At 37.0% G+C, this 27,005-nt stretch overlaps 1 protein-coding gene across 19 annotated transcripts in view; it reads right to left on the bottom strand.

Moving 5' to 3' along the window:
* Positions 1 to 6,916: 6,916 nt before the first annotated feature.
* The window catches only part of PTPRC (protein tyrosine phosphatase receptor type C), a 117,343-nt gene continuing 97,254 nt past the window's right edge, over positions 6,917 to 27,005 (bottom strand). For all 19 annotated transcript variants that reach the window (XM_070602441.1, XM_070602430.1, XM_070602433.1 and 16 more), the window contains 13 exons: positions 25,999 to 26,035; positions 25,806 to 25,903; positions 24,929 to 25,054; positions 23,001 to 23,158; positions 22,672 to 22,807; positions 20,867 to 21,016; positions 16,685 to 16,775; positions 15,294 to 15,427; positions 14,225 to 14,359; positions 12,241 to 12,363; positions 11,840 to 12,018; positions 10,152 to 10,287; positions 6,917 to 8,008 (listed from right to left, as the gene is read on the bottom strand). In XM_070602441.1, coding sequence (XP_070458542.1) covers positions 7,736 to 8,008; positions 10,152 to 10,287; positions 11,840 to 12,018; positions 12,241 to 12,363; positions 14,225 to 14,359; positions 15,294 to 15,427; positions 16,685 to 16,775; positions 20,867 to 21,016; positions 22,672 to 22,807; positions 23,001 to 23,158; positions 24,929 to 25,054; positions 25,806 to 25,903; positions 25,999 to 26,035 — 1,776 coding nt within the window. In that variant the 3' untranslated portion in view covers positions 6,917 to 7,735. The remainder of the gene's footprint in view (positions 8,009 to 10,151; positions 10,288 to 11,839; positions 12,019 to 12,240; positions 12,364 to 14,224; positions 14,360 to 15,293; positions 15,428 to 16,684; positions 16,776 to 20,866; positions 21,017 to 22,671; positions 22,808 to 23,000; positions 23,159 to 24,928; positions 25,055 to 25,805; positions 25,904 to 25,998; positions 26,036 to 27,005) is intronic.

The following is a 27,005-nucleotide window of genomic DNA, read 5'->3' as shown; positions in this document are numbered from 1 at the left end:
AAGTACGTTTGGGAACTTTTAAAAATTTAATTTTTTTAAACAGATTATAGATTCACAGTTTAAATTCAAAGAAGTACACTAATTTCCTACCCATGTCACCATCCCCCACCAGCTCTAACTGGTAAGTACATAGTATTTCACTGAATGAGATTGCCTTAGTTTATGCCTCCAAAAGCCTATAGATGGACATTTGGGTTTCCCATAATTTCCTATTTCAAAGAAAGACGTAATAAATGATTTGTATATGTGCCCTTTTGTAACTGTGTAGGTATTTCTAGAAGGTAAATTGATAGATGTGATGATTCTAGATAAAAGTGGAAATGCATCAGTAAATTTGATAACTATTGACACATTACCCCCTGTAGGGTTGTTTATTTTGTACTGGCAAAGTCACAGAAGTCCTTATTCCCCCCACAGCCCTGACAACATGGTGTGGACAAGCTTTTGTATATCTACCATGAAGAACATTATCTCAATGTAGATTTAATTTGCATCTCTCTTATGTGAGTGAGGTTGAGCATCTCTTCATGTATTTGGGGGCTGTTGTGGCTCTCCTTCTATGAACTCTGTTCTCCTTTGACCAATTTTCAATTGGGTTTGTGATGCTATTTTACTTTGTCACTGATGCTTTCCTGTATTACTTGCTTTTATATAATAAGAATGTATCAGTTTTACAAAACGAGACTTACTCTAAAAATCATAAAGACCATAGATGAAGAGTTTGTCCTCATAGGGTGTAAGCAAACCTTTTCTGAGAGAGGACAGGAAAAATAAGCATAATAAGGTAGGAATATATTTTAAAATGGACAGGAAGAAATTCAGGCAAGTGACGTCTGTTTATTTATTTATTTATTTTAGTGAAAGTGTCCACGGCATTTGATGAAAGCAGTAGCCATGGAGATGGCTCAAGTTTGGATGGGCAGTAAGGAGGATGGTAAAGGAGATCAATGTAGAACAGGAAAATCATCCATTCACCACATCGAGGTCCTGAATCAAGTTTGGGATCGGCCAACAGGTAAGGTAAATTTTTTAAAATTATAGTAGCTCCAAGCAGAGAAGCTGCAGGAGTGCAAGTGGAAACAGAGATGGAGAAATCTAACACAGGCTGAAGAGTCAACAGGCAGCAGTGGCAGTGGGTCAAGGTGGTGGAAGGAACTGAGGATTTGTACAAGTGTTTAGAGTAGGGGCACAGAAAGCAGAGAAGAATCCGGATGGGAAGAAGGATGAGAGTTCTCCATGGACTAAATACAAATTGCAGACCAGACCCAGTTCTTATTTCTTTTGTTTCTATTTTCATTTGTAAAATTATCAGAACATGTCTTATGCTTGTAATCTTTTCAGCGGCTACATAAAGTCACAAAACACAAATCACAGATAATATTCCTGGAGAGATATCTTACATGTAAATCTCCCTAGAATTCTGTTAAATAATGAATAGCTACAAAGCATGTCACTTGCAATGCCAAATAAGATTAATCTCTCCCTTTAACACTGTATAAATATAGGGTTGATTTTATTTCTGAAATTCATATGCCCTCTGAATGACTACAGGGCATTGAACTAAAACTTACAATAAAATTTTTTACAGAGAAACTTAGTGGGTTTTAGTAATTTGACTAAGCTTGTCAGAGATTTGACTGATTTTGACTTTTTTTAACTTCCTGCCTTTAAATTGTGAACAAATATTTTGCTGCATCTTGAAAGAACAAATAGAATTTATTTCCCACTGACTCTCATCAAGGAGAAATTTGACTTCCATGATTTAATGCTACTTTAAACAAAGAGAATGCTGCCAAAGCATGTTTTATTTACAAAATAACTTGTTTCATTTAAGAAGTCATTTTTTAAAACTAAAGCCGACTGTGAGCCCAGATGAGAAACACCAGACTCTCTTAGAGAAAAACCTACACACTTGCATGCACGCTGAAAACTCCAGCCAGCCTAAAGTTTACTGTGAATATATCACTGGTATGTATTTTTCCACTTAATTCACCCAACTTTACCTATTGAAATAAAACGCTTCCTGCATGTTGAACTAAGTATAATCCTTTATGATGTACTTCCGGAAGAGGGATGCAGAATTATGTAGGATTACCAGATATTCCAAGATATATGAGGATCCAAGTCAAGATGCAACTTCTAGGACAAAGATCCAATGGATTATTAGACTTATAAGCAAGTCAGAGTGCATCCCTGTGGGAAAAGAATAGTGCAGGGGGAAAAAAGCATATTTTTAAAAGATGATGCCAAAATAATCATTGCTAAAGTGTTCCACAGAGAGTTACCTTAAATAGCTAACTGCTTTTTCCTATTATCTATAAAGATCCACCACAAGGTATGAGAAATGACAGGAGATTTATTGACCGAGTCAATTCAAAGTAACTCAAAGCAGATGCTAGCTGCCCAGTGAGTATGTTAGTTTATTTCCATTAATTATGACAAAAATATCCAAACTTTTAGTTTTAAATCTTCTGCATATTCTTTATTTTCCATCTGTCTTTAGGTTAAATTGCCCATGTCTTTAGGTTAAGTTGTCAATGCAATGAAAGCTAATAGTTAAATATAAATGGAAACTCCTTTATAAAGGAATTTACTACATGTCAATTTTTTATAAATATAATAATCCATTTCTCTCCTCTCTGTTTTACGACATAACCTATAACAAAAGCCATGAAATGTAATTCATTAGGGATAATGTTGTTTGAATTAATGAAAAATTTGAATCATTGATTACCAATAAAAATTCTCAGTACACAGTTGCCTAAGTATACCATGAGGAAACCCCTACGTCGAACCCATGTTAACCAGAGGGGGACAGGTTCTGTGGGTGATCCAACTCTATCCCACCTTTTAGCCCATGAATTAATAGTGGGCATATTTTTTCCTTTCTAACGTCACATCTTTTCCCCACTTCACAGAGTGTGCATGAAAAGCCACATAATCTTACACAGTCCATGAAAATTCAAGACAATATTTTTATTCTTTGATATGTAATCATGACTCCATGGATCTGATTTGTCTGCTATACAAGAGAGATATTATTGAATTCAACACCTTCTTCTTTTCTGGAAAACTAAGCATAAGCGTATCAGAGGTCCCAATTTAATATGGTAAAAGGGTGCATGTTAGTAAAGAAGGCAATGATTTTTCTAGAGGAAAATACGTATGTTCTTTTACAGAGAAGTCCACTGCTAGCTCCCTGGCATTTGCAGTTTGGGGACAGCTAGGTTAGAAGAAGCAAGCCCCCTTGGACTCACCCACCCGAGAAAGTGAATGAGTCATATTCTCTATAAACGCGGTTTGCATTTTGTGTTGCCCTGTTAATTTGTTTCAAACCCTGATTGATGGGTCCTCTGACAAACATACTGAAATGTGATCCAAACAATAAGAACTTGTTCTGATTACCAAATTGAGAGACAATGGAACAATGACATTTCTGATTTATTGGTGTGTTTTATGTCCTGGCACTCACTTGAGTGATGAGGTGATCTTTGTTTGTATGTGCATTACGAGAACAATACTTTCCCAGGGATGTTTCAAGAGTGTGTCTATTTTTGTATAATAGCTCCAGTGTTGTGAGTTCAGCTCAGCTTGCTGTGCTGTGCAGTGTTGTTGAGTGCCTATATTACACGCGCTTTGGTTTTGGTTTTGGTTTTGGTCGTGGGATAAGGAAAAGACAAAAAATAAATTCAGATAGTTTTCTCCACTAATTTTTCAAAACACATGAACAAAGTTGATACTCAGGAAGGCGGAAGGGCAGAGGGGTATGAATACAGGCTCTGGTGCCAGTAAGAGCTGGTTCAAATCCTGGTTCTGTCACTTACTGGGTGTATCAGAACAGGCCAGGTACCAAACTTTTCCAAGTCTCAGTTCCTCATATATAAAGTGGAGATACTGAGTATGTGCTGCCTAGAATTCGTCTTGAGAAACAAATGCAGGTAAAACAATTAATAAAATACCTGGCATGTATTATGCCTCAGTAAACGTTAGTTATTATAATAACAATTATTATTTTTATTTATAAGTAATGATATAGGGTGCATACCCTTTGAATGGGTTAGTATTGAACAACGAAAATTTATTAATCAAGAAAATGTAAAGGGAAACAAAGAGATTTACAAAAGCATGATTACAGAAAATGGACCCTTAGCAGAAGATAGCTTTTTTGTCTTTTTTAAGGAGGGTTAGCCCTGAGCTAACGTCTGCTGCCAATCCTCCTCCTTTTGCGGAGGAAGACTGGCACTGAGCTAACATCCATGCCCATCTTCCTCTACTTTATATGTGGGACACGTGTTGCAGCATGGCTTGCCAAGTAACGCGTAGGTCCACACCCGGGATCTGAACTGGCGAACCCCAGGCTGCTGAAGCAGAAGATGTGAACTTAACCGCTGCACCACCTGGCTGGCCCCAGCAGAATATATCTTTGCACCTGAAATAGGAAATGAAAAGCCCAACTTTGAATACGTCTCTTTGAAGAACCTACAGATCTTTCCAGCTGTAAAATTTGTAGAAGAGAATGAAAGCACGGTCTTTTCTATTTGTTCTGACAGATATTCTTTCCCTTTGAAGTTGTGCATTTGAAGGTCTTCATATCAAGAAACATGTTGCAATTACCCAAGGGCAATTCCCACCTACTTATTTGACCTAACATGGTGATATGAGAACATTTTATAACAAATCTCCAGTGCAAATTAAAAATTAAGATCAGTTCCAGGTAGTTACAACCAGTAATCATCTTTATATTCAATGTTATAGGAGGAAAAGAGCAAAGTCAGATATGAAAAATTCTCTGCACAAGTATTAGAGCTCTGAGTAGCTTACACTTTTAAAATTATCACTGCGAAAGCATTCAACTAATCACTTCACAGTTTTACCATTGCAAGGAAATATTAAAATGCATTTCTCTTTTCTGCAACTATTTACTTGTCACTATATAAAAAATTAGCAGCTTAGGATTTGAATTTTATGACTACTGCATGTATCTTTTATTTCTGATGATACCAGAAATAAAATAAACAAACTTTAAAAGAAACCTAAGAGAGTTTCTTTCTGCCCTGTAAATAAACAATGGAATCCAGAACCTTAACCCCAAAATGGAGCAGGCTTTAAGTTGGAACTTTTTGCTTAATTTTCTGACTAGGGTCTCGAAATTACTAATGGCAGTGCCAAACTTTAGCAAATGAGTTGTTTATATCTCGTGACAGATCCCTTAGGAATGCAACCCATGGTCATAGATTTGGGTCTATAATTCACATTTTGTTTTCTTTTCTAAGATAAAAATCATAGACATATAGCTCCATGTTCCTGTGGAGTGGGCCCGTCTGATTGATACACATTCTCACAGAGTAATGACCTTTCTGACTCACCGCTCTCTGTCTCCTTTTACCACAGTGTCTCCTATGCAGAAGAAAAACAATGCTTTCAGCTTGCTTCTTAAACTAATAGAAAAGAAAATGGCTCTATTTTCTAAGTACTTACTTTGTATCTTCTCGAATGGATAGACTTTAGTGGTAGTACTTAAAACACACAACATCCACATGTGGAAGGTGTCACTTGCAGCCGAAACCTCTGAATAAAAACTTTACTTGCAGATTATTTAAAAGTTAGAACTTTTTGTGATTTGTATTCTGAAGCAGCTCACAGATTAAAAAAAAAAAAAGACACCTGTAACACTAGTCTACTGAACATGAGTACTGCACATTTTAACCACATTGTCTAGTAAATGGCAATTGATCAAGTTTCAGTTGGAGAAACTGAGGCACAAAAGTTGGAGTGACTAATGAGAGAAGTGAAAGCAAGTTCTATTTCTTTTTGGTGCCCATAATTAATGATTCCCAATCCCCCTTTTCTCATTAATAAGTAAAGAGATAGTGAGTAAACAACATAAATTAGAAACTAAGTGGGCTGGCCCTGTGGCTGAGTGGTTAAGTTCGTACGCTCTGCTTTGGCAGCCCCAGGTGCCCAGGTTCTGATTCCGGGTACAAACCCAGCACTGTTCATCAAGCCACACTGAGGTGGCATCCCACACAGCAGAACTAGAAGAACCTACAACTAGGATAGACAACTAGGTCCTGGGACTTTGGGGAGAAAAAAAAAGAGGAAGATTGGCAACAGATGTTAGCTCAGGGCCAATCTTCTTCACCAAAAAGAAGTGATGGAACTAAAAAAAAAAAGGGGACTATTACTTCATTCTAAAATTCACTTCTTTTCATATGTTAATGACAAAACTCCATAGAATAATGTACGGATTAATTGCTCATTTTGCATGTATAATAATAAAAGAATTAGGAGGATGAAAAAATAAATGCAAGTTGAAGGGAAAGCAATTGATGGTGTATAATTAAGACATGAAAAATTGATCAGGAGAGTAAAGATACAGAAAAGCAAACCAATTTAAAGCTAGTACGTGACTAATGTAATAGCTGATGAAGAATTCAATAAAAAGGAGTCGTGTCTATTACTTTTTGAAAACTATCATTTTTCTTGAATTTTTCCTAGATGCTAAATAATCATTTGACTACAGATCTTTAAAAAAAAAAGTGGAGACCTGTAAAATTGTTCTACAAATGTTAATTGCATAAACCTATATTTTAATATGTGCTTCCATAAAGCAAATGTGAACATGTAACATACTTAAAATATTATGTATGACAAAAGATAATGATTGAATTTTATTATGATTATTGATATTAATTCCTGATAAAAGCAGTCTCAGCATTGAGAAATTCAAAGTGAATGCACTTCAATGAAAGTCCAGGAGGACATTTAACATGGAAAATATGGCTATGTAATATTATACGTCTCACATCAATGCTTTATTCCATAAAAATAGCTACTTGAGGTTTATATGTAAATATTTAGCACAGATACATTTACATGATTCTGTTTTTATCATATGGATTTGATATATATTGGGTTTGTTTAAAGATCTTTATTTAAGTTCAACTGTAACAAACATAATTTTGGGTCAAAAGTATCAAGCAATGAATTTCACATATTATACAGAGAATAATCCACGTTGCAAAATTGTAAACACCATGTGAAGATGATAAGATAGGGTTGCTTGAAAATTTTAAATTAGACTAAATAAGGCTAAAAAGATGTTGGAATAAATGCTAACATATGGAATAGAAGGTTTCCAAATGTTAATTTTGCTAACTTTCGTGTAGTTAAATATTCACACACAAACTACTTTTAAGTCTATTTCTAGAGGTAAAATAGTAAACTACAAGATATAAATGAGTAGAACAAGGAGGACATCTTGAGGTCATTGTAGAAATGTACATGTTATTCTTAGAACCCACAAGCAATTTATGATTTAAAACAGATCCTTTAGGCTAAGTTAACACTTTCAGTAGAAAACGTTTTTTCTTCAAAAAAATAAAAAGGCCAAGTTTCTCAAAAGCATCTACATCCACCTGAAAGAATTGTCTTTCTCTCTCTCTCAGACACACACACACACACACACACACACACACACACATGCAAAGACTACAAAGAAGTTCTATTTTGCCGAGGGATGGGTAAAATTTTAGAAGAAGCATAAGACTGTACAAAATGTTTTAGCAAAACCATCTTAAATATTTTTCTACAACAGTAAAAAAAGAAAGCTTCCCATAACATTGTTCCAATGCAATTCATTAATCCACTGTGTTCCTATTTCGCTCTCCTACTTCTAGAAAAATAGAAATAACGTTTAATATGAGGTTTTGAGTTGTCCCATTTACGTCTTTTACTATGCACTTTGAGTTAAAGCTGGACTTGCTGGACCATTGGCAGAATGTTCCGGCTCCTCGGGATCACTCGTGGGTTTAGAACCTTCATCCTCTTTATTTCCTTCTTGGACCTTATCTGGGGCATCAAGTGGACTAACACAATTAGCATCCTGTTTTTCTTTGTCCACTTCATTATCAAATTCAATTTTATCTTCTTGACTGTTTTTCTTTACTTGTCCATTCTGGGCAGGATAGGTGCTAGCTAGGAAGTCATACAGGAATTGGTACTGCTCCTAGTAAAAGAAAGAAGCAAGAAATTAGATAAAGGAAATTTACGTGATTATTTTATATCAGATGAAGATTAGCGAGAACTAATCATTGACATGTGCAAGTCTTGGATAATAGAAAACTATTCTTATGTGTTTTCATAAAAAGAACATTTTAAATGGCTTACTCTCCTTACAGTTCTACAGGATTCACTGCAGGGTACTCTTCACAACTTGCCTTGTGGCCACACCAGCTGGTGTTCATTCCTCTCCCAGGTCATGTGGTGTCGCATTCCCAGGTCCTTGCCCACGATATCCCCTCTTGTGTTTATTCTCTTAGCTAATCATCTAAGAATTTACGCATCTAGGTATCATCTTAGTATCAGAGAGGGGGGTCATTTGCTTCAGGAAGACTATCCTGACCCCCAAAAGTTCAATTAAGTGCCCTCATTCATGTCCCTATCATTTCTTTGTCATTTTACTTACCACTCTCTTTAATAAATATCTGCCTTTTCCCCACACTATAAAGTGAGTCTCTTCATGACAAGAGCATATAGTAGGCACTCAATACACTTTTAAAACCGATACATGAAAGCTCAGTGGCATACACAATGAAAAGCTGCATATATTTGAGTGAGTAGCTATGTTTCTATTGAGACTAGTTACTAATTCCAAGACTATCATCTATGGTTACTACCACTTAGAGAGGTCACATTTTAGATTGATTTCAAAAAGGCCCCTTATTATCCTGTCTGTACCCACACCTCTTGGCAACGTGACTTTGCAGGCCCTTTCGACAAAAGGTGGAGTCTATCTCTGCACCCCTTGCATCTGGGCTGGCTTTGTGACTTGTTTTGCTAACAAAATGCAGAGGAAGACATGTCACGCCAGTTCCAAGTCTGCGTCTCAAGAGGTCTTGCACACAGCTGCCCTCCTGCTTAGAACTCTGCTGCCTTTCTGTGAATACGCCTGGGCTGGTCATCTGGATGAAATGAGACACGTAATCCACTCGCCCCTGTTGTCACAGCTTAATGTTAACCAACCACCAAGCTCTTGGCAGATGAGGTCATTTTGGACCAGCCAAACCCCAGAAGACACATCAGCAACACTAGACGTATGAATGAACCTGGTCCAGATTGGCTGAGCTGAGCAAGAAGAGCAGAACTATTCAGCTGATCAAATAGACTATTGAACTAAAATAAATGTCATTTTTTTCAGTCATTAAGTTTTGGGGTGGTTTGTTACACAGAAGCACAAATTGATACAGGATTAAAGGTGGGAGAAATTAGGGAATTCATGAGCATTTAAAGAAATGTTCTTCATAAACTGTAACAACAAGTTGCTGGCAAGCTCTAAGTAGGTCTCTCATTTATATTGATAATAATTCCATTTGAATTATTATGTAAAAATGGAAGATAAAAAGGAAAAATAAAAAAGTAAATGGAAGAGAAAATAAGGAAAAGAGAGGGAAGGAGAGGATGGGGAGAGAAGGAAAGTGGAGAAGCAATTGTTAAAATGAAAATGCAAAACATATTAAAAGCAGTGGTGAGATATGCTTGAAGCCTGGTACTTAAGGGTTACTGTAAATATTCCGTAAGATAAATGGTTACTCTTCTACCTTGTTCCCAACACAGCCATGGATGAAAAGAAGTTAGTACCCACATAAATCCTGGATAAATAACCTTAATCCCCATTAGATGTATTCGCTGAGCCTAAATGCTAGATTCGCAGCCCAAGCGTAATTGTAGCTTGCTAATATGCTGTTTTCTTGTCCAACCAGAGGGATGACTCAATGGTCACGAGGATTTATCAGCTTGTTTTGCAGAAGTAAAAGAATACCTTTAAGGAAGCTCTGACCGCTGGATGACCTGATCCCAGCTGCTGCTGACACCAAGATGTCTAGTAGCTCAAAGTCTTATCTGAAGTGAAAGAAACGTGGACTTCCCCTTTGTTTCCCAGAAACTCCTCCTCCCAAGTCCCTTAGCCCCATAAAGACCCCCTTCTTTCTTCTTTGGTTAGGACAGATCTGAGAGAAGCTGCTCTCCCACCTTCTCATTTTAGCCAATTTGAATAAACCTTTCTCTATCTCCAAGCACCTGAGTCTCAGTGATTGGCTTCTACTGCGCATCGAGCATGGACCTGAAATTAAAAGGTTTGGTATCATACTTACAAATGTGGGAATCATCCCAGGCCTGGCTTTGCGTAGAGATTTTACTACTTGAAAAACATCTATCACTTCTTCTGTTTCTGCGCTTTCCAAGAGATTCAACAAAGCACAAAATATTCCTGTTTGCTGAGATCCATCTCTATAAAAGGAAGAAAAGATCAACAAAGAGAAAGTGATATTAGACTGAAAATGGAATGAGAGAGGCAGAATACATTCTTTACTTCATGTTTATTGTAATTATTTATTCCAATCTCTTAAGAGCAAAATAGTTCTGTTAAATGCAATTTTTGGACAAAACTTTTTCAATTTGGGAAAAGAATAATCCTATAGTTTAAAAAATATTTGTCTTAGGCTATAAAAAGATACTTTCTTCTCTTTAGTACTTACAGATTACAATAGACTTTTATTTACATTTGAAGTTACTAGGACAAATATCAAAATGCCAATTTGATAGATGAGGACATCAAGATTTAGGGAAGATAAAGGCATGACTAGAAAAACTGATGCTAACAGAAATACTGAATCTGCTATTTTGCAAATTACCAGATCTCATGCTTTTCTCCTTTTCTCCTCTGCCTCTCTACCACTTTTTACAAATGTTTACCCTTCTGCATCAGTAGAAAAATGATGCCTGGTGGAATTATTCATTAAAAAGAGAGCAACCAAATGATTTACAAAACTATGAGAGGTATGTTACATTTTCACAAAGCTTCTTCTTAATATATTATTAGCAAGACTTTATTTATTGTATATAACTAAAGAACATATAGTAGGCATGCAACTACATCCCAAGAAACACATGTAGTTTTAAAGCCTAAATTTCCCCTCTTCAGCTTTCTTTCCATGTAAGTTTCACCTTTGAAAACTCAACAAATGCTGAAAAATAGCATATCTCTAAAAGATTGGTTCTAGTATATGCAATTCTAAGAATAATAATGAGGTTTTCTCAAATATCCTAAAAGCATTTCACTAGATTTACATTTCTCATTTTACGTCTCTATTTTTCATTTCTCATTTTCTTTATATTTTTATGTAAACATTTTATATTATGCATCCTTCTTTCAATATCTCTTATTTAAAGTCGGTATGTAGGCATCGATCATAGGTGAAAGTTAAGGGCCTCCATAAAATTAATAAAATCAAGTACTATTATGTATATCATTAAAATCTTTCCCTTTTGGGTCAGTTTAGAAAGTCGAATGATGGGTTTCAGGTCAAAGTTGCTAAGCATTGAGATTTGAGTTAATACATAACTTAAGATATGTTTATCGAAAGCAAGGCATTCAGTCCTCTGGATTCTCTTAACGCCTAATACAGTGGATCACTGCCTATAAGCATAAACAAATGTAATATCCATCCATCTATCTGTTCATGCATCCTTCCGTTCATTCACTAATTTATTCAGGACATATGATGTTCCAGGTTCAATGTTAGGCCCTGGGGAGTCAAAGATGACATGACAGTAGTATGAAGGAACTCACGGCCTAAATTTATTGCACTATAATAGTTCCTATTCTATTTCTAAAATAGTTATGTGATGGGAGCATGACAGAGAGAGTGACTCCCTAAAAGGCCTTATCTGTGGTGATGTATTTCATATATCAGGATAAATAGGATTTAACAGGAACTTTGAACCAAGAAGTCAAGTATTCTGATAATTTTTAGAGCATATCTTATCAAATCTCACCCACCTGCAGTGAATGAGGAGAGGTGCATTCTTGTGATGCTTATTTCCTTCTGGGCCATTCTTCTTGGGAAGTTTTTGTTTGAGATTCTGAATCATAGAGATTAAGTCTTTGGGCTCTGCAGGAAGCTCTGCCACAGTCCAGCTATCATATTGGTACTGGTACACAGTTCGAGGCTCTTTCCTCTAAAGCCAGAAGCGAAGGGACATTAACTCAAGTGAAGTTCAGCTCATTTAATAATTTCATAGTCACGTTTTCTCCACAAGAACTTTCATTCAAATCATTTAAAGATTTTATTCTGAAAATATTATATAGATAGTTGCTTTGCTTTCATAGAGTAATTTCTATTAGTTTTTCTATCAGACCAATTACATCAAAGATACATACTTCTGAAATTATTTAAATACCTTGGAATGCCTCAGTTCAAATACACGGAGGGTATAAGCTGCAGATATGTTGGTTTCTTTCATATCAACTTCTATTTCTCCATATGTTTTCTTCCCTTCTCCCCAGTACTGAGCACAGGCTTCCTAGATAAGAAAGAACATGATTCAACAACTTCTATAAGTGTTCTATTTGCTTTTTAAAGCCTTCTAAGAACCTGTCTCTCTGTCTGTCTGTCTTTCTCTTCTTCCCTCTGTTCTATTAAATTGAAATTATTAATTGTGTTCTAAAATTGAAACCTACCCATAAAACTCTAAAATCTATTTTATGTATGTTGCACATCCATTCGACCATTACTTGGTGTTTCCTTGTGCAAATCAAGGGAACCTCGGAATAACCAAGATGGCCGGGACACCACAGGAACAGCTCTGTCATCCCCAGTGTAGGTCTTTGGGACTTGTTCCTCCCTTCCTTATCATCACCTCCCTTATCATCACCTCTTCAAAATTTGTAGATTGAGCTGATGTCTGTCATGACATCTGCAGTAACTGAGGTTTCACTGTCCCTCCAGTGGTCCTTGAGGAAGGAGCCTGCATGTTTGGGACTTTGTCTCTGTATGCTGATGACCAACCCCAAGAGCAGCTCTATATAAGTTAACTGAGAAGTCTAAGTAAAGGGTCAGATGGAAGAGTAGATGAATCACAAAGGCATGGCCTCCCTTTGCAAATGGTTCCCCACCGACTACAGTCCCACAGTTGCTGACAATGACTGGCATTCCTGCCTGCACTCCTGTTCCATTTCCTGGCTTTCACACTTTACATGAAGAAAAAGATTTCTGGAACTCCATGTGGGAAATTTGAACATATATTCATTAAAAAAAAAAAAAACCATAAAAATAAAAAATAACTTTCTATGTGCAGTGGTAGGGGACCAGGGAAAAGAGAGAGAAAGAAAAAGCATATAATATAATATAATATAACATAACATAATATAATATAATACAATTGCATGCTTAGGAGAGCATTCATTAAATAAGCTTTAATATATGTCATATAATGTGTTAAGTGCTAACACAAGGTAAGATTGACTGTCACGGAAATTTTGAGTACTCAGGGTATTGAAGAAAGGATCAAATACACATCACAGGTATTAAGCAGGAGATCAAATTAAATCTCAGGTTCACTTCCAACTCTAGAATTTTATGACAATAAATATTTCATGAACATAAAGAAGGCAGGATTTAGATAATTTTTTCAGGAGTTTTGTCTTGCTAGGAGAATAGAATTAAAATGGGAAGAGAGGACACATTTAGAAATACAGAATGTCAGTAACTTGAAACGCAGTGATGAAAATGCAAATGGTGTGCTAAGATTCAGTCAGTAAACCTACTTGTCTGGAATGGAAAGCATGTAAAACACAAAAATATGAGGAAAATGGAAGGATAGATGAGGGTCCGTTTATTGAAGATCTTAACAGACTGACGAGGTTGGTTTTTATCTTGAAGAAAATAGAAGGCTGTTTGTTGTATTTAGCAAGGGGTGACCCTGGGATTACTATGCATTAGATGATCTGTGAGCAGTGTGCAAGACTGGTGGGGGCAAAGGTAAGAGACTGTCAGATCCAGACACAAGATGTTGGAGGCCAACACTCAGATGGAAGATGTTAAGAATGAACAACTGAGGGACCGGCCTGGGGGCATAGTGGTTAAGTTTGCGCTCTCTGCTTCAGTGGCCCAGGGTTCATTGGTTCAGATCCTGGGCATGGACCTACACACCGCTCATCAAGCCATGCTGTAGTGGCATCCCACATACAAAATAGAAGAAGATTGGTACAGATGTTAGCTCAGGGACCATCTTGCTCAACAGCAACAAAAAGAATGAACAAATGGAACTGTGTGACAGAGGGATCAAAAAGACTTGGGTATAGTAATCAAGTAATTAAATGAAGAATGGAGAATGATATTTTATAACAGAAAGATTTGAAAAAAAGATTCTTAAAAGTACAAACCTGGTCTCCACTCTTCAGCCCTGTCAGCATAACAATAGCTTTGACTTTTCTTTGGAATATCATCTGCCAAAAGTCTCCAATGGTCTCTTTTAGTGGCCCCTGAGCAGCAATCATCACATCAGGTTTCCAGTAACTCTGTAAAAAAAAAAGTGGCACTCTGTTACTATTGCTAACGGACGAGGAAGCAGTGGATTCTTAAAATAACCATTTGGAAATATAGTCACTTAATTTGACATCAATACTCTTATATAAAATTATTAAGACCTAAAATTCTTGGGTCCAAGAAACAATGTGTTATCTATATGTAAAATACTTACTTAGCTAATGAAAATACTTAGCTAATAATGTGAAATCAAGTTTAGGACATATTATCTTACGAGACTAACGAGTTTTCCCTTCCAAAAATACCTTTTTTCGCTGAAAAGCTTAATGTGAATATAAAAAGAAATTGCATAAGTATTTCAAGTCATCTTCATCATGTCTCTACTTTATTGGTGCCTATGTATTTTTATTATATCTCATAATTAAACTAACATTCTATGAATGTGTGCTGTAGGAAAATTTGGAAAAGAAATCCATTTGTGTGTATATGCAAAAAGTATTTACTAAATGACTAAAGTTTCCTTGTTTGAACTCTCAGTTTACTGAAAAAAAGTATGTGACACAGACTCACCTAATAATTCAGATACTCTGAATGGAAAGTTTCTAACTATACAAATATGCAAATTTGGATTTGCTTACAATTTGGATATCTAAGTATAAACATTTTCAAATCCTTTGATTTGCTCAACATTTATTATTTTGCAAATTAGTATGATTACAGTCATATTTTTCATAAATTGTAACTACTAGCATTGTCTTATTTTGTAGCAATTCATCAGGTTTTAACATCTTTAAGTCTTTCAATAAGTTAAAATATAGTATTGAAAATGGAAGCTTTGGTCTTAATCAATATATAGTTATGGGAAGCTCATTATCATTTTATGAAACGACTTAATGAATGTCCATTATAACGTGGATATATTTTTTAAAGGGTTGGATCCTGACCTTTGGAAATCTCGGTACCCACCATTATGAAAGATGCATTGATGTATTTGCTGGTTTCCTCCGAGTCACTGTCATCATCAGATGATTCATCCGAATCATGCTCACTCTCTTTGCTCACTTCCAATTCATGTTTAAGTGGCACTCTGTTAAAGTCATCTGTGTAAAACAAATGAGTAGTAAGTCTCCCTTTAAAAAATGAAATTTCTGCTTGATTGTCATGTGGAAATTAGAAAGTAATTTAGAAGTGACAGATTGCATTAGGTAAATTGATTGATCTACATGGAATGAGATCCTACATAAAATTCAATTCTTATCGACTAACAAATTATAAAAAAGAAGTCTAAGAAAAAGAAAGCCCTAAACAGCTCCAGGAAGAATCATGGGACATAACTCTACGTTAAACAAGAAATAGATACCATAACACTCCATATGATTATTCAATCTTTGATTCATATATTTTAGTTTTCCATGAATATCACCATTCTGCTTAAGTTAAAAAAAATACATTCGTAAGCTAATAAAATACCTAGCTTAGGTAAATACCTAATTTTTCAACTATATCCTATTAACGTTAAATTAGCCAGCTTAGTTAAATAGGTAGCTCTGATAAATTCTCAAGAAAATTATTTAGTCCATAATTTCTCATTGTTTCTTAATTTCTTTAATTTCTAGTAACTGATCATATGATCTGGTTAGCTCCATCACTATCAATTTCATATTTTAAATGACATTCATAAGGAATCCTTCAGAAGTTAACTAGGTCAACCATGCCCTGATTCAATTTATTTCTCTGTCTAGTTTATTAGCTTGGGTTATATTTTCTCCTTGTTAATGTTAGTGTACACAACTGAATAAAATTATAGTTGTACCACATGTGGTCCTATCAATACACTTAAATAGCAGAATTCAAGTCTTAAAAACTGTGCATATTTTGATTTGTTAAATTTGATGATTAACAGTTTGTGGAGTACCCTCCACCTACATTCAACCTCCCAGATATAAGGAAGGGGTGAAAAGAAAGCAGAAAGGGAACGAGGAACATAACCTTTGCTATTTGGCAATTACTCTGGAGTAAATAACTGAAGTAAACTAAAGATAAGAGAAATTGGTAAAGAGGACTTGGCCTTTTTTCTCCCAGCTTCACAGGTTACATCTTTCTGACAACCCGTTTCTGAAATAATTGGTAGAAAGAAAACATTGTACATAGTTTATCCTCCAAAGCCTATTGTGAATTTTGGGTTTGAAAGTGTTTGCTTTAACGAAAATTTAACTAGCCTATTAACTATTCTCCACTGTTAACCTAATGTTGAAAACTTGCTTCAGGATCATTTGTGCGTGTGCGCGTCTTACGTTAAATGAATCCAAAAGAGAGCTTAACTTTATCTGACACAAAAAATAAAATAAATTACATACATGGAATGATGGAAGAATTCCTGTTTTTACTTTTATTTTCTTCTTGGTTTCCAATGTGCTGTGCCCTCCAGCTTCTATATGTAGGAAGTCTCTGAGGGGAAAAACAAATAGAATAGAAAACTCCTTTAAAAATCTCAGTATTTGGGGGGCTGGCCCCGTGGCCGAGTAGTTAAGTTCACGTACTCTGCCTTCAGCGGCCTGGGGTTTCTCCGGTTCGGATCCTGGGCGCGGACATGGCACCCCTCATCAGGCCGTGCTGAGGTGGCATCCCGCATGCCACAACTAGAAGGACCCACAACTAAAATTACACAACTATGTACTGGGGGGATTGGGGGAGAAAACCAGGGGGGAAAAATGTCAATATTGGCTTAGATTATTATTGCGGCCTAAGACGCTCCCTGAAGAGAAGCATTTCATCAAGCTTTGTGAAATTTGCATACATTCCCTACAGGTCACAATTTTTAAGTTTGCCTCTGAAGTTTTCCTTTTAATTGCTCAGGCATTTAGTGTTTTTGACATGGTGAGTTTGAACTAAATAGATACAATTATATAATAGAATATGCTTTCTACTTAGGAGTTCCTGGAAAGCAAAATAGCATGATTTGCTCTTGTATACGTTGAAAGTACTATCCAGATGTTGATCATTATCCATCTTGCAAACGCAGTGGTAAATTATTTTTTTAAAAATCCCAAATAAACCCTCCAGATACAGCACTCACAGAAGACTTGGCTCGCTCTGAATAGTTGATACTCGCTTGCTCACGCCTTCCAGACCGCTTTCCCTCTCACGGGGGCTAACCAGTCAGCAAGACCCATCATTTCTACTGGCGAGGCTCTCAAATCCTTTTACTTTTCTCTCTTTCTGCTTCGTCCGGTCCACTTTCATTTCTCACTTGAAAACATCAACAGTTGCTTACCCAGCCTCTTTAACTTCAGTCTCACTTGCTCTAACCCTTTTAAAACACCAAATAGAGCAAGTCCCTGTCGAGGTCTTCGGCAGCTTCCCGGCACTGCTCAGAAGCATCTAACCTCATAATAACAGCACAAAAGTCTTCAGGAATATGCCCCTGACTGTCGCTCCAGCCTCATCGTCTGCTGGGCCCCTCACGCTTCACCCAAACCAACTTCCTCGATTCTCGGCAAGGCCAAGCTGTCCTTTCATTCTTGGCAACCTCACATGTGTGTTTTCTGCCTGGATCACCCTTTTCCTTTTGTCACTCTGCTAACTTCTACCTGCCCTGTAGGTATCAGTTTAAATGTCGGTTTCTTTTGGAAGATCAGTCTGCCTGCAGCCCTCTCTTCCCCTAGTCCTTAAGTAAATATTTGTCAAGTAGATGAATAACCTAAATGGAGAGAGCTCATGATGTACAATTCAGCAGGATTTTATGTTTGTGCGCGTATGTGTACATATATATATATATTTAATACAGTGCCTTCTCTCAACTACATATGGCAACGTGTTTCAAACCCCATTGACCATAACTGAATGAGTGAAAACCTCATCATTGACTACCAGTTCACTTGAACACCATCATGAGCTTCATGGAGGCAGACGCTTCAGAAAGCATCACAACACTTGTTGCTCCTGTGGGAACGGTCACCCAATGGCCCCTGCCTTCTAGCCAAGACCCAGGATGATAGGGGAAACTAATGGCTCATCTTTGTCTAAGACGCAAAGGATTTTTCATACCTCAATCCCTGCTTGTTCAGTTGCTACCACAAGTCTAAGCCTCCCAGTGCATCCATATTCCCCAGAATTATTTCTAAATGATTACCTGCATCCTTAAATACAACTCCATCTCATGTCTCACCAATCAATGCCTTTCTCTCTGCCACCCAGTGCTCATGGTCTGTCATCAACAAACTCCCATCCATTTGAATCCTATTCTCCCAAAGGTCCTTTCACCTTCTTATTGGGGGGGGGGGGCACCAAGTGAAAACTGGATGTCCCTTGAAGACATCACCAGGAATTTTGTAGCTCTTTTTAAGAAGCTTTCCCCCCTCACATTCCATTTGCCTCACAGGTAGAAGAAAAGATATGTGCTGCCTTTGCTTCCAGCTTCTACTCGCAAACCAGTTCTACACATTTCTCCTTCCAAAAACCCAACTACTTTGATTTTCCTGCCATCGTACTATATTCCTTGCCTTTCAGTTGGAGGTGTCAGGTACCAATTTCTGGATCATCCCACCTCATTTAGTTTTCAACTTGGCTAATTGTGTGCTCTTCTCAAAATATGTCATCATTCTTGGTTACTTCAGCATTGACAAGGACGATCTATCCAACACTCTGGTCTCTTCAATTCTTAGCTTCTTTACCACCTATGATCTTTCTCTCCACTCCTCAGCATCCACTTTCTCCATTCTACCTTTGTAGCTTCATTCCAAACATTGTGTCACCTTAAAAATTTTGATTTCATCCAACCCTGTTATTGACAATTACCTCTAGACTTCCCAGTCATTTATTTTGGGATCTTCAATCTAGCCATCTGGAATTCTACCAAAGCCTCCAACATATTGTTACTACTTTCTCTATGCACCTCACATCCATCTGTAGCCAATTTGCTCTTTATCATTCACCACTATATCACTCATTTGCAAACACCCTCAACTCCTTTGACTCCTGACTTCCAAATAGTCACTTTTAAAGATCCTAGATGGGTTTAACCCAGTAATCTGCATACACAGGATTTACCCCTAGAGAACTCAGTGTTGCTGTAGAAAACAATAAAACCAAGTGACTGACTTCTCTTTAAATTCATGACTATAAATTTTGAATGATCCACCGGTAATGTCTGGCGATCCTACTACCTTGGCCTGGAGATATTGCTTTTCTACTTTGATATAACTGTTTCATAGCCTTTCCCCTTCCTCAAGCATAAGCTCTTCTTTGCCCTACTCCCTACTGTCCCCCAGAAATCCCAACTGATGGTCTTGCTTCATATTTTCTTGAGAAAGAAAAGACAAGTAGGCAAGAACTATGACTTCTCATCAACAAACCTTCCAACCAACCTACATCTTTACTCTCATTTTCTGTCTTCTTTTATGCTTAGATGGAATAATTTCACTGTTTCTATCAGAGTTATGGTCATTACCCATCCTCTGAGTCACACTCTCTCCTCATATCCACTTGTAAATCACTTTGACTCTGGTGCCCAGAATTGTACTTGGCACAGAGCAAATCATACTTGTTTCAGTGAAAGAATTTACTCTCTTTTTTAGTGAGTTTACATATGAACATTTAAATTAAATTTATAAGTGTTTCCAAACAGCATATGTGTCTATGTCGTTTAGTAGGGTTAGTGTGTTGAATACATTTGATTTATCAGCTCAAAGAGCAAGAAAACAACAAGAACGCATCTCTCTGTTTAAGGCTAGCTGGTAGCCTGCTCCTTCTTCCAGTGTAGTGCGGGTTTTCTGGAGGACTGGCTTACTTGGTGACTACCACATGCTCCACCCACACCCCCACCTTCACCCACTTGGATCCAAAACGTTAAATGGTTCTGCATGTGATTAAAAGCACATTCCTGGCCTTACCATGAAACTCTCTAAATTGACCGGTTTGGTAGTTTACAGAAAGGTTCAGTAAACTGGAAATCATGGGTGAAAGAGAAAAGTTACAAAACATTCTTTTTGACACCTGAGCAATTTGGAGATAGCTATGCCAACGCTCTGAAATCACAGTGAACTATATCCTTGGTTAGCTTTCAGAGTAATTGCCTAATAAATAGGTTAGGACATATGTATTTATCCTTCAGTTTCTGTCTACCAGCTCCAGCCAGTTCAACTTCCTAAGTAGTCATAAACTCCTCTAATTATTTCCTTTACAAACCAAAACCAGATGTCGCTTTTAAAGGTGAGATGCGACATTGCCTTTGGCGAACCGATTTTGTGGCTATATACTATTATTTTGACACTTTATTTTATACCAGCTTAATGAGGAATGGTTAGAAGTGTTGGCTGTAGAATCAGATTTCTAGATTTAAACACGTCTCCTACGTAATGGTTGTGGGGTTTCAGGCATTTCTCTTAACTCTCTGTGCCTTCGTGTCCTCGTCTGTGCTTCCTTGGGTATGGTGAGGCCCAAATGCAAGAACTGTGTCAAGTGCATAGCACAGCAGGGGAAAACAGAAGCACTCAGTGAAAGTTGTCTGTGATCATTATGATTGCTACTGTTATTAGTACCTGGAATTCAGCCTCCAGTGGAGATGGCTCACTGGGTGGATCTCTCTTCTTCATGTTGGGCAGATATGAATGTAGTTCAGACAAGTTCACTTCTGTTTCTCCAAACTGATTGTATTCCACCAAGGCCTGATGGATCAAGATGTACTGTGCCTGCAATTTCAAGGAAAAATACAGATAATTAGCTGATAACTTACCTATAAGTCACATTTAAACAAACTACATATTCCCATAATTTTGTCTTATTGGGACAATGTATGGAAAAGAAAACTGATATCTATAACATTTATCTACTTTTTTAATTGAGGTAATATATCATTTAAATATTCTGGAAGTTGGTTCTCACAGTTCTCTAGAATATGAGCAAATTCCATCTCAAACTATTTTTCAAGAAAAAAACCATAGCTTGCTAAATAGATTAGGCATCTACTGAGTGATGCATAACTTTTATCTTATTCCTAAAAATTAAAAAATAGTATCTATTACTTCCTTCAATGAGTATATTGAGTCAGGTCAAGTTACTAATATATAAACTATAATAAGTTTCACTCCATATCTGAGAGGAAAAAAGCAAGTTAATGTTTCATAGTCTTTAAAAAAGACATGTTAGACCTAAAAACACAATATGCCAAACCCAGATTTAACAATTCCTAACCTTTTATCACATTTGAATGGAGTTTTTAAATAAATTTTAATTTATTTTAGATAAGTGACATGTTTCTGATAAAGTTCAAGCCTCTTTAACCACCCCCTCCAGTCCTCTGAGTTTCGTTGTATCCTTCCACTCTATTTAACTTTTCCACAGAAAATAATTTCTTTTTTTTCTGGTTCACGATCTGTTTTTAAACTTCTACACTAACATCTATGTATCTGTAAACATTGTACCTTTTTGTATGCTTTCTTAAAAATTACATAAATCGTACCCTATAAGCTTCATTTGGTGACCTTATTCACTCATTGTTTTCATCTGGGCATCTAACGGCAGCGACAGATGCAAACCTAGATTATTCCTTTCACCTGCAGTATCACACATGCTGTACAGCGTCCCATGTCCACATTTTGTTTGCTCATTTCCCCTGTTGATACGTATTCAGGGTGTTTCCAACCTTTTTTTCTATTCTAGCAAGGCTGAATGCAACGAACAATCTTGCACATGTTTCTGATTGTGTGCATTGGCAAATGCTTCTCTTGGGTTTCTCCGTACATGTGGAATTGCTGGATCGAGCGCAGACATTTTCAATAATAACCATCACTTACAATTACTGAGTACATGCATGTGCCAAGGAGTGGTTTACATGCTTTACTTGGATGGCCTTTTTCGTCATAACTCTGAAAGTTAAATACGATCATTATCTCCATTTTACAGATGACTTAACTGAGGTACGAAACATTAAAAACTTGCAAAAGGGTGCACAGCATTAACAATTAGAGGCAAGATTTGAACCTTGGAAGTCTAGTTCCAAAAACCAGGCTCTTAATCACTCTATATTCTGTTCCCTAATTTTAATTTTATGAGATATTGCCAAACCGGTTTTCTGTGTTTCTATTTTTTTCACAATCCGATATTTTTAAAAATACATTTTATAGTCATCCTTCCACAGTACTTTCAGCTGCTCTTGAAAAATGCTTCTGACTATGGTTGGTGATTACCGCTTGCTTTAGTTTTCAGGAAATTAAAAGAGAACTATTTTCACCCCCTGTTTGAAGCTGAGAAGAACTGGGATTTCTTTTAAGATCACAACTCCCATCAGAAAAAGATTTAAACCGGAAAGCAAAAATGAGAATAGTGGCTGAAAGGTAGAGCTTACCTCCACTTGCACCATCAGGCATCTCTGTCGCCTCAGCTTGACGACGTAACCGTAAACATCCACTTTGTTCTCGGCCTCCAGGCCTTCCAGCATGGCGTCAATCCCGATGTAGGTGCCTGTGCGTCCGACACCAGCGCTGACATGACAAACAAGAAAGTGAAGGCATGATCGGGCAGGGAATGAATGGAAAGCCAGCCGACAGGGGGGAAGCAGAGAAAAGAATATAAGTTTCTTCTCATGGACCGTTTCCCAAAATGGCAATTGCCAAGGGGAAGGATGTCCCCAGAAGCCCGAGGCATAGGTGCTGGCTCTTGGGGCTCTTCCCTTACCTGCAGTGCACCACAATGGGGCCACTGAAGAAGTTGCTGAACGCATTCACTCTCCTTCGCAGCTTGAGGAGCAGGTGAGGGTCTTCAGGCACCCCGTGGTCCGGCCAGCTGGTGAACTGGATATGAGTCACCTCTCTTCCAGTTACTTTTTCTTTTCTCTAGTCAAGAGATAATATTTTCTTTGAGATGACTGTTTTTTTCAAAGCAAATGACTTGACATAAATAAGTAGAAGGGAGGACCAGTACAGAACACTCCTCATGCACGGATTTTCAGCTATGATTACACTTTCCTTTCCAATTAACAGCCAGTCCTTGAGGTGCCATGCAGGATTGACATGCACTAACCAGTATGCGCTAACTCACCAGTAAGTAAGATATGGTAGGTGTAGCTGAAGCTGCTAGGAACTTTCATGCTGCCAAGCCAAAACCAGACAAACAGAAAAACCGAAACCAAAACCAAACACACAAAAAAAATGAGGGTTGGTGGGTGGGTGTGAAAAGATATAAAGTAAAAGCCATTCTCACAGCTTTTTGAAACACTTCTTCTTGGTAGGCCAGCAAACAGGACTATTTGTCACGTGAAGAAAGACTGATTAATTAATCAAATAATTATTTGATTAATGCTATATTTTTGAAGCCCTCTCATATTAGAAGTGTCAACTCAGACAGTAGAGAGAGAGCTGAGGAAAGTCAGTCCCAGATTACAGTTCATGTTTCTTCCAGCTCCAAGGAAACCACCAGAAGATGCATAATTCCTAATTTTCTGACCAGGTTTGAAGGAGAGCCACCTACGTTTAGACAACAGAAGAACCAACAAAACTTGGTTGGTTGTAATTTTTCAGTAGGAAATAACCGAGTTAATAAAGAACAATAATGAAAGACAACTCAATGCACCCAGATCAACTTCGACCTTTACGTGTCACCCATATCTATCGATTGGGGCCTTTGTGGCTTATCCATCATGAATTTAGCCATGAAACATTGGTGGAATTGTTCCACAGCCCTCCATGGGCGTAGTGGCTAGTGATGCCATGAGAACTTTGGAAGGCCTTGGGAGAAATACACAATTGGTGTTTTTTTCTTGCAGAAAATGTGTCTGGATCACATGGAAACATGATTTAGATTCCCAAACCCCCCCAATAAATGGAATTCAGAGAAAATTTCAACTCTGTATATAAAGACCTCCATTTTCTAACAGTTTTATTAAGACATTTTTCATATACCATAAAATTCATTCAAAGTGTAAATTTTTTTATTATACTAAGAGAATTGTAAAATCATCACCACTCTCTAATAATAGGACATTTTCATTACCCCCTAAAAAAACTCATACTGATTAGCGGTCATCCCTATTCTTGCTCCACTCGCCTCAGTCCCCAGCAATCACTTATCAACTTTCTGTCTCTATAAATTTGCCTGTTCTGGACGTGTCATGTAAACAGAATCATGTAATAAATGTGAAGACCTCCATTTTAACTATTGTTTAAGGCCACACTGACAGTTTTCTTTTCTGAACTAAACATTTTCTCTCTCCTGAATAGTTAGAACTTTAGACTTCTTACACTAGTCTCTAATTGTGCCATTTGTATAAATATTCTTTCCATAAAGATAATAAAACTTATTGAGAATAGGGGCCATTTTATCATCCATTCAATAATTCAATCATTTGTTCAACACATTTAATGAGTCCTTTTCTTTATACTTCAAGGATCACAGCATTGTAAACACTTTTGGTGTGACCTGGACAAAAACTTGTGACTTGACCTGACCCTCTTGTCTTGTGTTATTGTTCTAACCCAGCTCTTCCTCCTGTAGGTCACCAAAAATAATTTTTCCCAGGTGAAATTTAATTAGCCACATTTAATATTTCACAACTGTACTTTGACAAACTGTATGAAAATAAAAATTATGCAATAAAACAAACTCACATTAGTAATGTTCAGCTTCTGAATGATATAATCTGGACATCTTTTGTGCTCATTGATCTTTACGACAACATCTCCAAAAGCCCGGCTGCCCTCTTCCATTGATGGCCAGTATTCTGCACACTTGTTCTACATTTAAAAATATCATTAAGGATTCCATTTATTCATTTAAAGAAATTTGTTTATTAAAGACTTTTTTAAAGGAACAAAAGAAAAATTTATTCATCTGAAATTCTCAAAACATTTGTATGTTCTCCTTTAAGCACATACACATCTTAAGCTGTGACGCTTGAAATGCATTCCATCTCTCAGTAATATGTTCTAAAGGATTTCCTAACTATCTAGCAGAAGGATGATCTTCCCAGGCTTAGTTGCATCTTAAAATGCAACTTTTATGTGCTTGGTGGTAGCAGAAATGACGCTGTTGCGTGTGGTTAATTTCAGGCTGGGGCATGGGCAGGCTTTCAAACTTCCTAAAGTCACGTTACATGAATTACCACTTATCTGCTCAAGGTCAGCTTTGTTTCAAGTATTCATAACTACTTCTGAAATCTGCACATAGAAATGTACAGAGCTTATGAGAACACTACAAAGAAATAGGAATCGAACATAAGTCCAGCAATTAAGCAGATACATATAAAACACTTATTATGTTTTATAGCAAAACATATGAAACATTTATTCATACATACATATATTTATATATGTACAAACTTTCTTTTTCTATGTATATGAAAAATTTAAATCAAGTGATATACTGATTAAAATGGAGAACTGTCTGTTTTAGCCACCAAGCACATTTCTGTGGCTTTCGAAATGCAGTTCAACATTCTCTTTTCCTAACCCCAACCTCCACTTTCTCAATCTTCTGAGTCCTCACCCTATTTCCTTCTTCACATCGAGTGACCATGACAATGACTGTGGCTTTCTGTTCCCAGATCATCCTCCAGAAATCATCAACAGTTTCATCTCTGGGACCTAGGAAGTCAACACATACAAACGGATAAGAAATATCTTCTTAAAAATGTTACGAAACAATTTTTCAAAAAGAATATTGGACTCAGGTAAATTACCTTGGGCAGCAATGTATTTCCTGGGTTCTTTGAAACCCTGTTCAAAAGACACACAAAAGGCATATCATTTACTGAGCACTCCACTATTCATTTATATGTAAAATTGTGAGTTAAAGGAAGTTGCTTTAGACCCACCATTTCTTGATTGTGGATTTCCCTGGGTGTTTTCAAATCATAAGGGAGATTTTATTAACTCATGATCAGGCATTTAACTGTGCCAAACATGTTAGTTAGCATTTACACACAATATTCATGACTTTGATGTCTCTTTGATATATATCCAAAACAAATGAAAAAACTAGACTTCATCCTTATCTGGGACGGTGTGACGATTTACAAGAGGAATCCAGGCATTCCTATATTTTATATCCTGCCAGCCCTTACAGCACCATCCACCACAATCTAAACCTCCTTACCAGCCCTATAGTTATTTTGGGGATTTTTACTCAATTTCTTTCAATAAATCACTCTGAGATTACCCCACACTTCCACCTTGTAAGCAGAGCTGAGAGACGCTGATGATTCCCCAGACTCTTTTTCTGCCATTCTAGGTAAGAGAAACAATAACTTTCACTTCATTATCTACAATGTCTGCCTTCTCCACGCCTGTTATCAAGGCAAAGAAGAAGTACAAAGGCAGATATGAGATGAGCTAATTGCTTCCAAAATTATCTCATATTCCTTAAATTCACCTCAGCCATCAGAGAAGCCCTTCAGAGAGCTAATCTTTGCCATTAGATGACATTCAGTCTCATGGGCCACAAGAATTCATGATTAATTTCAGTAACTCTTGAGACTTCGCTCATGACATAGTGTTATTCATACATCCATTCGTTCAACAGGAGTTTGCTGAATGGCTACAATATGGCACATACCTATCTAAAAGCTGAAGACACCTGCTTTCCAGGAGCTCCCAGCTCTACTGGAAAAATGTAAATATAACTTGATAGCACAATTATCATATATATTTGAATAGAAAATACATATTTTTTTTTCCAGAGACTGTT

Source organism: Equus przewalskii, chromosome 31 (assembly GCF_037783145.1).
Source record: "Equus przewalskii isolate Varuska chromosome 31, EquPr2, whole genome shotgun sequence".
In the NCBI taxonomy this organism is placed as follows: Eukaryota; Metazoa; Chordata; class Mammalia; order Perissodactyla; family Equidae; genus Equus; species Equus przewalskii.
This window is presented reverse-complemented; position numbering and strand designations above follow the sequence as displayed.